Below are 14,194 nucleotides of genomic sequence, written 5' to 3'. Positions count from 1 at the left end.
TTTGCGTGTATGAATTCTGCATACAAGATAGGATATATATGCATTTGCTTTTAATTATAAATTTGTATATGGTTTCACACGTTTTATGCACAGTATTTATGTCGTTAGCTTGTGACACAGAAGCTTCTTCGTTATTTTGGTTATTTGCTTATGATTTAGACTATTGCACTATAGCTCAAAACTTTAGCTACTAAATTAACTAACTACTTATTGTGTAAACAAATGTCAAAGCAAATTAATCGTTTGTATAAATAGACATTCAACAAATTTTCCTATACACAAACACAGACAGACACACACGCACACACACTGGATACTTGGCTGTCGGTACAAGTGTGTGTGGATGTGTGTGTGTGTATGTGTGTGGGCGAGAGTGTTGTGCTAACCCCCCCAGCGTACAATCACAGCACACAAATTACAAGATTCTCACTTAAATCATAATAAACAAATAAACGAACTAAAATTTGGCGTCGTTGCATTTTCCACATTTTGTCGCCTAGATGCGACTGCAGAAATTATAAAGCAATTGTTTATCCTCGAAATGATAAACATTGTTAATGTGTCGCAGAACGCGACCGTCAACAAGATGACGTGCATAGTGCACGGCCTCCATGCGATCCTTGGAGAGGCCCACCTCAATAAGCCAGCTGACAAATTCGCTGCCATAGAACACCTTGCGATAGACACGAATGCGCCATCTGTTGAGCGGAATGGGCAGAAGAAAATTATAGTTAAATTATAAGGAATTCGAGGAATAATTCCAACACTCACCGTCTGTCCTTGGCAATATCCTTTTTGCAGTTCTCCAAGTGATGATTGCGAAATTGCTCGCATATTTGTTTGGTTTCGGGACGCAGATTCGACCAGTGGGGCAAGCTGACGACATTGGCGCCATACCTAAAGAGCATGTCGTTAATAGCTGTTTAAAACATTTTATGTATGTCAAGACTAACCATATTTTGCGCCAGAACTTGACTAGCGGCATCAGCAGCTCGCCCGTGTCACTGATAAACACAGCCAGCACAATCAAACCCTGTCCAAAGTTGAGGAACGCATCGAGAAAACTCAATTCCAGATAGATGCCCGACATGCCCTCCATGACCAGCGTCCAAATGGACACGGCCAGGCCGACAAACATCGAGCAAAGCAATATGATCAATAGGATTGTGTGCTTCAGTGTTTGATGCTCATCGGAGTCGCTGGTATGCTCCAGTGGCTCCAGCCCGCTGCGCGTCTGCTCCTCATACCGTTCTATGATATTCTGGCAGCTCTGACGCGAGGTGCTCGGGCCGCAGTTGTACGAGCTGCTGCACATGTGGCTGCAACCAATGAAAGAAAACAAAACCAACATCAAACAGCTGACTCCGATATAAAGCAAACTCTATGCTTACGTTTCAGTTGCGGGCGCGCTATCTATTTTATCCAAATCCTTCATAACGTTGCGTTGTCTACTGCGACTTAATAAATCCTCTATATCCATAACCACGGTAGATGTTGTTGTGGGCGTCGTCACCGTTGAGGTGGAACAACAATTGCCGCTGCCCGAATTGCAGCCACCGTTGACTACGTTCTCCGGCACAACAGTCGTGGTTATCATTTCATCATCATCGGACGAGGAGGAGTATGAAGTCGTGCGCACGCTCTGCCTAAGCGAGGAACGATCCGTGTTGGCTAATAAATTGGCCGTCGAAACAGCCGATTGCAAATCGGATGCTAGAGATAAAAGATAAATTAAGATTCTGTGAACGGAAGAAAAAAGCTGGCTGCATACCCGAATCCGGATTGGATATATCACGCGAATAGGTCAGATACTTTTCATAGCGCTTCTTGTAGCGCTGATGCAGCACGAGGCAGCCCACGGTAACTGTAAAAGCAAATAGATTAGCTTTCGAACAACCAAGGAAAACTTTGTTATGCCAAATTTGGTTTCAGATTGAAAACTTGGGTGCATCATTGTAAGCTTGCCACACGCGTAGCCGCATGTCAAGCTGTCATAACGCGTCAAATTCTTGATTTTTATCATCAGACTGTTATTTAAGTTAAATACAGCAGAGTAAATACGCACCTATGAAGCACATGACGAGCAGAAAAACTGCAATGGCCGCCTGCGCATTGCCGTATTGAAAGCTGGGATTCTGTTTCTCGCTGGGCATGGATTTCGAGTCGAAGGCAATCAGCAGGCTGGAGATAAGCGCCGGCACGCCCCAGGCAAAGACCAGCTAAACAAATATAAATCAGTTAACAACTGTGCATCATTTGTTAAAGTCAAAGACATTACCATATAGGGCCACAGCTTTAGAACAAAGCACAGGCTGCGACACTGCAGGAAGAGCAGCGTAATGGCCAGAAGGGCCGTCCACAAGCGCGAGCTGTAGGTGCCAATGTTGAACAGAAAGAATTGCAAGTACAGAGGCCAGCGCTCCACATGGTCCAGCTTCGACCAGAGTATGACGCCAATGCAGCACATTAGCTGAAGAAAATAAAACTTGTTTCAAATACGCTCCATTAAGTTTGAATATTCAGCAGACGCCTCACCTGGGACAGCACCAGGCAGGCTGTTATGCGCTGCGGCATGCGCTTAAAGCGTTTCGTCACAATCAACAGGGTCAGCATCCAGCAGCAGGCTGCGGCGCCGGCAACGCTTATGTCAAAGGAGAACGCGTCCAGCTCGTGCAAATAGTCCAAGGGCTTCAAATTGGTCAACGATATCATCTTGGCAGATATGAACATAAGCGGCGCCGAGATAAACGTGCATAAAACCATGCTGCGAGCAATCTATCAAATATATAACAAGTTAATTTGTTTTCTTTGAGGTATTTAGGTTTAAATGCTGCCCACCAGTTCCACTTCCACGTTGTACTGCGTGGCAATGACAAAGGCGCCGGGCGCCGCCGGAAAAGTGCCATAGAGAAAGCCAAAGGTGCTCAGCTCCGTGGTGTCATTAAAGTTCGCGCCAGCCTGTATAATGTTGACAGTCTGGCGACAGACCAGCGGCAGCACCAAGCTATAAACAGGCCGTTTTTAATTATGTTAAGTACATTTGATGATTTGTTAACAACTCACATCTTGACCAAGATGAGCACGCTGGGCAGCAGCAGGCCCATGCCCATGGTTTTGCGTTCTGCGCCCGTGCCGCCGCCGACAATCTTGAGGCCGAGCAGAAAGAGCGCCGTGGCCGAGAAGCTCTGGCCAAAGACGCGCAGCACACTGGCCACCATCTCGGGCAGTCCCTTGGGAAACAGAAAGCCGGCTCCAACGCCGAGCAATGTCATTAGCAGCAAGGGATTGAAGAACAGCGACTTGATTGTGTTCCAGACGAGTATTGTGTTCTCGCCGAGGCAACGACGCTGCTTGCTCAGCTGCTCGGCGGGGCAGGTTTCCGGGCAGAGCGGCGGATTGCGGCTGACCTCCTCCTTGTTCTTGATAATCTTGCTAATCTCCATGAGGACCAAGCCAATGGGATTGAGTATTGCCAACGAAATGGGCGCCATCAGATACAAATACGAGGCATATTCCGGATGCACATCCTTATAGAGAGCCATAACTAACAACAAATCGAACGTGTTTAGATGTGAATAATGATAATAAAGAGGATTCGGCTTACCTATGGGATAGCCAATGGCAAAGTCGTTGCTCTGCGTGCAAAAAATGGCCATCAGGCCGGCGCGGGCATAGTTCAGGGGTCGCGCCACCAGCAGGCAAATGATGAGCACGGCAAAGAAGACAATCGCCTTGGAGATGAGCATGGCCAGCATAAAGGTCCAGTTGACCGCGCGCCAATTGAGCTCCACCAGCGACAGAAATATGAGCGAGGGCAGGGCAAAGGTGCCGACAAATGTGGCCAATCCTTTGGTTTCCGCATTGCTGATTATCTTAAATCGACCGGCTATATAGCTGCAAAGTGAAAGAAAACAAGATAAATATTTATCTTAAAATTGATTCCGTTTAGGACACACCCCTCCACTCCGTCTGGCTGAAATGTGCGTGTATTTAAGTATATATGATTTATATGCGGAACTTTCAAATTTAAAACATTTCCATTAAACAACAACCTGCAGTTAGGCGTTGACATGCAACAGCAGCAACAAAAGCAACACGTGATCTTGTCACAACAAAAGTTTTAATAACAATAATAATAATAAAAAACCTAACAACCAGTTTTTGCATTTCAAAATCTTGTTATTATTGCGTTTGTGCTTGTTCCTCCCAATGTTCAAAAAAAAAAAAGCAACAGCCTCCGAAGAGCTCGTTCCCCGGCTAACTGGAGTACTTCCCCCCCAAAAACAAATAAAAAAAACCTGACCTCAGCAATGACAACGTTTGATGGACGATTTATGAGGCCCTCACGTACTTATCTTGTCTGGTTTATTTTATTTTTGGTGTGAAGCACAGAAAGTTCTGTTTTTTTTTTATAAACTGCGCAACTTTCTGTACTTCACCAAATGACAGAGCAGTCGAGACAACAAAAAACAGGGTATATTGCAGTTGTAACAGACAGGTACGGGCATTTCCGACAGCTGATTCGATTAAGACATGATGGTGTATGTATAAGCCCGTTAAACTGACGAGACTTCCTGCTTTTTGGTATTAAAAACATATTTTAAGCCCATCTTTAAAGCCCGGTACTTTCATAACGATCAGGTAGATGTTATTTAACAATGCATTTTCCATAGTGTGCGGGAGTTATTACTTTTGTATGCGTTAGAGTTGAGTATGGGATATTTCAGATTAGGACAGCTTTGCATTACAGATTAAGAATATTTTCCTTTTTAGATATTTCCAGTCATTGATCCCAAAATGGCAAACACAACTCGCATTTTTATAGGCCAAGCCTTGCGCTTTGGTATTCGCACACTTTTGCCTGCCATATTTATGCCTTGTACATTTCAAACAGATCGGACTATAAGTACCGAAGTTTGCCAGGCATTAATTTCTGAAAGCTTACATATAGATAACGGAAAGATATGATGTGTTTGTTTTGTTTATTTATGTATAGAAGGAAACGGCAACTTAATGCTGAGTTTGGGGATACCCTATCTTCCAATCGGGCATTTCCCACTAGAGCACGCTTAATCGTTTTAATTGTTGTATACCCTTGTAAATGGTATTATAATTGTGTCATGATTCGTGTAACGCACACAAGAAGACATCATCGACCTCATAAAGTATATATATTCTTGATTAGCATCTACAGCCGAGTTGATTCAGTCATGATGTGCGTTTGTTTCTAAGCAACCTGGTCACTCAGTGTTAAAGTCTTGAAACTTTTCATTCGTGCAAATGTATGTAAGAGAAGGAAGTATCTCCGACCCCATAAAATTTATATATTCTTGATCCGCATCAATAGTTTCATGTAGTTTCTATAATAGTATATTAAGATCAAGTATCTTTTATTTGGTGCATTTGGTGGTGGTAAGGAAGATTTAGGGTATCCGCTAGTCGGTCATCCCGTCTTATTTGTCTATATAGACAAACTATATATGAGCCACATATTATCAAGATTCGCACAGCTATATTATATAGCTCTATATGAATAATCGGTTGGCAAATGAGTTTTTGTATGGCAAAAAATTCTGTTATTTAAGATAATTTCACTAAGCTCGGCATTTACGAGCTTTACTATTCTCATATATCTAAAAATGTCTGCAAAGGTATTACTGAAAGATAACCTTTCTTGCTTGTTTTGTTTAATTTTAGCAGCTTGTCTTTTTATAGATATGTCCCAAATATCTTCACAAAATAATTGAACTGCTGTTCTAGATGTGTTCTATCGCGAGTTTCACGTGTTTAAAACAAGTTTTGAGAACTTGTCACAACAGTTGTGCGTAGTTTGTTTTTGTTTGTCGTCGTGTGAGCTGATAACAAGTGAACAACTGTATCTGTTGTACAAACAAGCATGAAATACAATTAGACAATAGTCGAAATTCAAATACACTTTAATGAATGGAAGTTTAGGTCGAAATTTCCTCTTTTATTGTGGTCAGTCGCCAAAGAGTCAACAACAATCTGCATTTGCGCAAATAATTTCAATCTAATTTGCGCGTTCCGCAATTGTCTCGACGCCTTCCCCTTGGAAAGAAAGGCATGTGATCTCTGTTATGAGGGGCACGTCACGTGCCTGGCCAATAGGTTGAATTATGCAGCCAGACCAGAGATTGCTCTACATATATATATATGTATATATATAAATGTGTATACATATATACGCATGGGTAAACAATGTAGCAGCCGAGTAAGAATCACAGCTGTGCAGATTAAATTGTTGTTGTTTTCACCTACTATGCTAAATGTACTTGGGGTATTTCCTAGACTCAATAAAATGTTAAACACATGTTGAACATTCCGAATTAACTTATTTATGCCAATTGCTTGATGGGTACGGGCAGCTGGTACGCTATTTAACAATTCGCTTTTACATAATTACAATAAAAGTTATGCAGTTCTTTTAATTGTATTAGACAACGAATTAAAGCGGCGCATGTAACTTTAATTGCAATCGTTCGCAAAATCAAAATTTCATTTTAATTCACGTTTCCCGATCTCGCAACGGAACGGAACGGAACAAAACCGAACAGAACAGAACAGAACAACAGAGCATTATGGCAAAATAAATGATTGTTGTTTAATTGCTCGATGGAACAGTTACGCAAATACAAACTGAAATTGTTTGTAAGACAGTAGCGCGTTGCATCTATCAGCATTTAAGACAGCTGAGCATGCATTTAAGCGAAAAAAAACTTACATGAACTAATGTAAATATATGTAATCATAAGCACAGTCAGCACTCAATTAAGCGGCTAATCGCTTTTGTAAATAGTTTAAAGTGGGAACTAGTAAAATTCAAATAATAAGAAAACTATTTTAAACACTTTTTTTAGTGACAAACATTTTAATAGAAATATTTCATTATAGTATTTTAATAAAAAACAAATTCAGGGAAATTTTTAACTTTAATTAGTTTCAATCTTTATCGTAATATTTAAAAAAAAATTTGATATTGAACTTTTCAAGTAAAGTTATCAACTAAATTCAGTAGCAAATCCAGTACAAACAATGCCCTTATCTGTCTAGGAAATTCCTTTCTCTTTGAACGTAACCTTATCTGTTAAGTAAAATACTTATTTATTCATATTATTATTTATAATCAATATAATATCAATATATTACATAGCATAATAGTGAAGCAAATAAGTTGCCAAGTGAAAATCATTTTTAATATTCAATTGTTTTCATTTCGTTTTTGGCAGTTCTTTTACAAGATCAGTGTTGAAAAACGCTTCAAAAAAGAAACAAGCAGTCGAAACTGCAGTCGCCATATTTAATTTTTTATTTTATCAGACATCTAGTTATCTCCCTATATCATCCTTTTCATTCAAAAAGCCAGTGTTGAAAAGTGCCTCAAGAAATAAATTAAACATTCAAGAGTGCAAACGCCTTTTACAAAGCCAGAATTGTTAACTATTGTATTGTTGAAAAACACGTAAAAGTAACTAGATTCAAGAATGCAGGCACTATTTTTCGCAAAGCCAGTGTTGAAAACCGTCCAAATACAAATAACATATAGGCCCATTGCAAACTTTATATTCTTTTCCACATATTTTGTAGCCAGTGTTGTGAAGCGCTTTAGGACAGTCAAGAATTCAATCGCAACATTGTATTACATATATTTTAAGACAATACATCTTGTTTCACGTGGCCAGTGTTAAGAAATGCTTTAAAAAAAAGTCCCACAGAGTCAACCAATCGCAATATTTAAATTGTAGTGTAAAACATCTTTCTGTTTGCAAAATTAGAGTTATAAGGCTTTTAAAAAGATTTATAAATTCATGAATGCATTCGAATGATTAAATTGAATTCTTATTTGGCATCACCTAAGAACATTTTTCTCCTTACACAAGGTCAGTATTGAAAAGCACAGAAAGTTATTGTTATAAAGCTCTTAAAGAGAATTAAACATTCAAGATTACAATCGCAATATTCAAATTCTTATCAGGCCTCCCTTAGGAATATATCTCTCCCTACACAGAGCCAGTATTGCAAAGCGTTTCAAAACGAATAAAGCAGTCAAGAAAAAAAAAATTTAAAATTCTATCAGTTGTCTTTTAGGAATATCTCCCAAATGGATAATTGCTCAATTCGAATTATCACTGTATCCATGTACATATATTTAAACAAATATATGCATGTATATATACATACGTAATTGCATTGTCAGTCGATTGTCGATTACATAATTGTTAGACATTGCATCAATCGAAGTTGATCGATTTTGTTTACTGGCAACGTTGCAAGGTCAATTGTAATTGTTTAAATGTGTGCGTGTGTGTGTGTGTTTGTTTATATTTTTATCGCACTCTCTAAACGTTTTACTTTCGCTTATTGTAATTACTAATTAAGCGCGAATATTTTGCAATAGCCTTTAGTGTAGCATGGAAATTGCGCTAGTATTAAGGTTTTTTTTTTTCGATATTGTTTTTGTTGCTGTTTGTGCATTGTAATTGTTGTTTATTTGCATAATTTCATTTGATTTTAGACTGGCATTTAAAAGTTGACAGCAATTTTAACGCTTCACGCTTGTCTGCGCTCAAAAATTGCTAACGATTTATGGCCCAGATTTGAGGCAATTAATAACGCAAACACTTGATAAAAAAAACGTGGGCGACATTAAATTGCTGCTGTTTAAAAAGTGGCGAACAAAAGTTCTAATATTAAACTGGCATGTGATAGAAATGCAAACTCTCAATTTGCTGACTCATTTGCATGCACTATGCAACGGAAGGGAATATCCATTCAATGTGCCAACGACCTGCATGACTAAGGGGTAAATGTAATGCATAAATCAAAACACGGTATAAAAAACCCACATAAAATATGAATTTTAAATAAAAAGATTACCAAGCAGAAATTGCAAGTTAAAAACCACGACAAATATCGAGAAAAATATTCTTTATTTACCCTTCATACAGAACTTTTTATATAAAAATGCCCAAAATTTCATATGGATCGAAGAGCAAATTTCCCATGCATCGATTGCGTTTAAGGGGAAGAGAAAGTACAGTTGCGTGCGTGTGTGTGTGTGTGTGTGTATGTGCGTTTGTGTGTGTCTAGCTCAGCGCTGGGTATCTCCCAGTCGTGCATTGCCAAATAGAGCACTCTCGTTAATTACACTTATTTTGTGAGTGCTCAAAATATCTCTTTTTGCTGCACATTGCTCATAAATCAAGGAAATTAAATATCGGCATCAATTAGCACTCTAAACCGGTCATTGAACGAGCGCGTGACAAATAACCAATGACAAACCACAAACCAAAGCCAATTTGGACAGCAGCAAAAACTAACAAGAACCGAGAGCACAAAACCTGATAACGAACAGGAACAAAGCCCACGCAGATGTCAGTCAAGGTGCAAAGCGTGAACCCCATTTTCATAGAACCCACCCAAATGTGCGTGGCTTACCCGCATATGATAATGCCAAAGCACTGCACCAAAGCCGGGTAGAAGTTGTCCATGGAGACGCCGCCATCCTCGACGCGTGGCGTTGCGGCGCTGCTGCTGCTGACGACGACAGCGGCCTCTGTGACGACCGCCTTTGCGGCATCGGCAGCGCTGTCGCGCAGAGATTTATAATACATGGAGCTATCCATATTGTTTCACGGAATTGTTCACTTGCTTGCAACAAGCTGCAGCATGGTTGTCGACTGGAGTGAGGGGGAGGGGGTGTCACTTTAACAGCTGACGCGCAGCGGCTGTGACGTCAATGGTGCGCGCACGTACGACGTCGGCGCTGGGCGGCTGTGCAAATATTGAATTTTCGCGAAATTTAATAAATTCCGTCACACACACAATCACAAACCAGCATAGCAGACAATTATTTAATTACGCACTTTACGGCGCTGCTGTGGTTTATTTGTGGCACATATATTTTGGTAGATTTGCAACTTTCATTTCATCAGCGATTCAAATATAAACACAAAAACCATTTTGTCGTGCTCTCTACTGCACCTGAAGCATTTTCATTGCATTTTTCACTTCACGCGCTGCGCACAAACTTAGCTCTAAATGAATTTTGCTGGATGCTGCAACAATCTGCCTGCTTTTATAGTAGAGTTGTCTTCCAATATGTTCGAACGAGCGAGCAAAAGAACCTGTTCTCTGATTCGCGCTCATTCGGTTCGTTTAAATAATTGTGTTTGTTACACTTAAGCTGTCATGTTATTATGTTTCCTTAATTTATTGTCTTGTTAGCTTAGTCAAATCAAGTCACATATCAGCAAAACAAAGTCGGAAATGATGCACATTGCGTTCGCTCTCTATAAAACTATAAAACTCTCTATAACTACTGAGCGTGTGTCTTCAATTGAACTACAATGCACAACTCTGTTTAATAGTTTATGATTTTTCCTAGAGATGGCGAACAGTTAAGCACTTGCGATGTTTGCTAATCGATTTTAAATATATATAATTTATTTACATAAAGTGCTTACCTATTTTATTGTGCTTATATTTTATAAATATATTTTAAGAGACAACTTAACGAAAATACATTCGTAAGAGCTCTTTCATATATTATATATTATGCGCGATTAGACTGAGTTGCGTACCAGGGCTGACAAACAGTTCCGATATTTTCTGCAAACGATATTTGCATTGCCTATCGATACTAAATTACTGCTCAGATGTTTACAACTTAAGCAAGAAGCAGAAAATTAGTCATCAAACAAAATTCGCTTAAAGTTCTTCAAGTTTTTGTAAAATACATCCGCAAAGCACAAAATGAATCGACTTTTTGGACGTGGAAAGCCCAAGGAGCCCGGACCGAGTCTAAATGACTGCATTTCTGGCGTAAGTAGATGTGTGAATCTCCAAAATTTTTTTATCTCTATCAGTATATCCATTACAGGTGGACGCACGGGCCGCAAATATTGAGGAGAAGATTGCGAAGCTGGAGACAGAACTGCGTAAATACCGTGAACAAATGAGCAAAATGCGCGAATCTCCAGCGAAAAACTCAGTTAAACAAAGGGCGCTGCGTGTACTCAAACAAAAGAAGGCGTAATTGCTATCAATACCAAGCCAGGACAAAATATTTATTGCGTCTTTTTGCAGCTACGAGCAACAAGCCGAATCTCTGCGCAATCAGTCTTTCAACATGGAGCAGGCCAACTATGCCGCCCAATCGCTCAAGGATACTCAAGCCACGGTGGCCGCCATGAAGGATGGAGTCAAGCAAATGAAAACTGAATACAAAAAAATCAATATCGATCAAATCGAGGTCCGTTTCTTCAGTTTGTTTACATGTTAAAAGCCTATCACGCTCTGTTATCTATGTAGGACATACAAGACGACATGGCCGACATGTTGGAGCAGGCCGATGAAGTGCAGGACGCACTGGGCCGCACCTACGGCATGCCCGAGGTGGATGATGATGATCTGCAGGCCGAGCTGGATGCATTGGGCGATGAAATGGCCTTGGATGATGATTCCAGCTACTTGGACGATGTTGTTAAGGCTCCCGAAGCGCCAGACAGAGAGCCAGGCGCCGACAGTGTTAAGCCCGGAAAGGTAGCAGCATGCAAATACAATTAAACAAACAACAGTTTAAATAATACAAATTTATTGCCATTTGCAGAGCACCATTGAAACGGATGAGTTTGGCCTGCCAAAGATACCGACCTCTTTGAAGACTACATAGATACCCTCACTCATATATATGTACATATATATATGTGCATGTTCATATTAAATCCAAAAATGAAAGCCATGCCAGGCACGCTTGTTTCCATGCAGTTTATAAAAAACAAAAGCCGTTTAAGTTTATTCACACATTGCTTTATATATTTTGTATGAATTTTCGTTATGTTCTGAAGCAGGCCTATTAAAAGGTTTTGCACACTGACGCTCTCTTTTGCTATTCTCTTAGCGTCGCGTTGCAATTGCAATGTGCGCGCTCTCTTAAGTGCAAAAGCAAAAGTTAATCATGCGGCTAACGCTGTTGTCGTCTCTCTTTGGCACACACACACGCGCGCAGACAATCTGCGAGCGCTCGCATTTGCGCTCACACACACAAGCACAGCGACGTGCATGAAGGTAACTGAGCTTTGAAGTTCAGAGCATGAACTTGAGCGGCCGCGCGCGTGTCTCTGCCGCTGTGAATGCTTGCCTGTGTGTCAGTGTGTGCGTGTGTGTGTGTCGGTGTGTCTCGGTGCACTGCTGTGTGCAAAAATAACGCGTTCGCTTGCGTTTAGTCTTCATCTGACTGCTGTAACGGACGGTCGCAAATTCCGAACGAACTGGGCAACACATTCGATCACAGCAGCAACAAATACAAAAAAAAAAACCTTCGCCCCAAAAAATAAAATAAAATCAAATACAAAAACAAAATCAAATCGCCAAACGTAATTGTTAACGCAGCGTCGAAACGCGCGCGTTGCTGCCGTCTACTAACCCGTTCACTCCCACCACCCCCCGCGCTCAAAGCCAAACCAACTGACAGTTAGCCGGGCTAACGCATCGTCCTCGTCTTAACAAAACTTCTCGTCGTAATAAATAAATTTAATTAAAATGCGTAACAAGTGAAATATGTGCCGCATAAAGTGTATTTGTGTGTGTCTGTGTGCTTATTATAGTTAAATCTGATTCCTGATCTGAATCTGAATCGGAATCTGAATCGGAATCTGAGTAGTATCTGAATTCACTGCCAAAATGCCACGCAATTGGCAAGAGTCTTGTGTAATTGTATTTTGACATCGCCCACACTGCCCAACAGCGCGATCCCCGCAGAGTGCCTCGAAAGTGTTATTATTATTATTATTAGTATTGTTGTTGTTGTTGTTGTTGTAGATTTTAAATGCACATATACGCAATATTTACAATTGTTTTAATATGCAAATATTTGCCCAGCAGCCATTTGTAGCTGCTAACAAAAAGTGCAACCGTTAATCAAAAGATAAACAAAACACAACACAAAAAAAAAGTCATCGCATTCTAACTGGAAACATAATGGATATACCCCAAATTGGATTACTTCTGTTTCAAATGGTAAGCAAAAGCCTCAACTCTAACGGTATATGCATATTGCGCATACGCAGCGTGCACCGTTTGGGAATTTTTAGAATTCACCTCAGAAAATAATCCAGTGTTGCATTTGCCATTATGGTAGAGTTGCATTCGTGTTTGCCAACGGGAGGTGGGGGCAAAACAAGTGCAAAAAAAAAATGCAGGAAGCAATTCGCAAGTGGCAAACGCAAAAAAAAAAGCTTTCTATGCTCACATTTCGTCATCACAAACATACATACGTATGTGTGTGTGAGTGAGTGTGTGTGTGTGTGTGTGTGATATATGCATGAAAGTTCAGGAAAATATCAGCAAATACTCAGATACAAATTGATGTATGTGTGCATTTAGCGACTACATATGTGCATTGGTGAATGGAATGATTCATCTAAACTGTGCAACAAATATATATATACGCGGATATAATATATATATATTTATATACATATATATACGGGTATTATTTACAGTTCCTCTCGAACTGAACAGCAGGAAATTCTTACAAAGAAAGTACTTTAAGGTATTTTTTATGGCATATTAATAACAATTCCTTTCGATGTGATACTTTAACAATTCTTCTAAGTATAATTAACATTTAGTCAATTATATTAATTAAGTTTGTTACCTAATTAAAGCTTAATTAAAACTTCTTATAGATAAGTAAATGCAGTTCTTTCTCGAATTTGAGCCATGATTCATTTAAGTTTCCCGATTTTGCCGAATTTCCATTTTGCAACAAATTGATGGACTGTTTTTTTCTTTGAGGGGAGGGAAGAGGGGGGGGGGTATTGGGTGCTTCTCGTGTACGACTCGAATTACAGCTTCGATCGTAGTATCAGAGCTAGAGCAATGTCCCACTTTTGCGGCTTGAATATTACAATTTACCAATAATTAAAATTCGATACAAAAGAAGCTATAAAAACTGCTAACAACAGCGCAAATGTTGAGTTTTTTTTTTTTTGATTTCTTATGTTATTTATGCTTATGTCGATTAAGTTTTGGTTTTTATATGGTTAATCGAGACGTATAACCAAATATTGGCAATGCAAATGATGGGTGCGACCTTCGACACGAGAGTGACGAGCCAATAAATTATCAAAAAAAAATTAAAATTCATGCCGAGATCAAGCGGCAGAGTCTC

General features: G+C 39.8%; 2 protein-coding genes across 2 annotated transcripts; one reads left to right on the top strand and one right to left on the bottom strand.

The window, feature by feature from the left end:
- Positions 1-10,078, bottom strand: anchor (integral membrane protein GPR155 homolog anchor). The gene is made up of 12 exons (XM_064685293.1): positions 9,457-10,078; positions 3,605-3,894; positions 3,064-3,544; positions 2,839-3,004; positions 2,536-2,775; positions 2,279-2,470; positions 2,066-2,219; positions 1,772-1,864; positions 1,392-1,713; positions 954-1,319; positions 772-897; positions 1-698 (listed from the first exon to the last, which is right to left on the bottom strand). The coding sequence occupies exons 1-12, from the start codon at positions 9,642-9,644 to the stop codon at positions 497-499; spliced, it is 2,820 nt and encodes a 939-aa protein (XP_064541363.1). The 5' UTR covers positions 9,645-10,078; the 3' UTR covers positions 1-496.
- Positions 10,079-10,682: 604 nt separating this feature from the next.
- Vps60 (vacuolar protein sorting 60) lies at positions 10,683-11,896 on the top strand. Its single transcript, XM_064685297.1, has 5 exons — positions 10,683-10,842; positions 10,901-11,052; positions 11,107-11,272; positions 11,332-11,562; positions 11,630-11,896. The coding sequence occupies exons 1-5, from the start codon at positions 10,774-10,776 to the stop codon at positions 11,690-11,692; spliced, it is 681 nt and encodes a 226-aa protein (XP_064541367.1). The 5' UTR covers positions 10,683-10,773; the 3' UTR covers positions 11,693-11,896.
- Positions 11,897-14,194: the final 2,298 nt, after the last annotated feature.

This window comes from Drosophila montana, unplaced genomic scaffold (genome assembly GCF_035044405.1).
Source record: "Drosophila montana isolate Dmon_TW-CO22-7 unplaced genomic scaffold, ASM3504440v1 contig_3029_1, whole genome shotgun sequence".
Classification (NCBI taxonomy): Eukaryota; Metazoa; Arthropoda; class Insecta; order Diptera; family Drosophilidae; genus Drosophila; species Drosophila montana.
This window is presented reverse-complemented; position numbering and strand designations above follow the sequence as displayed.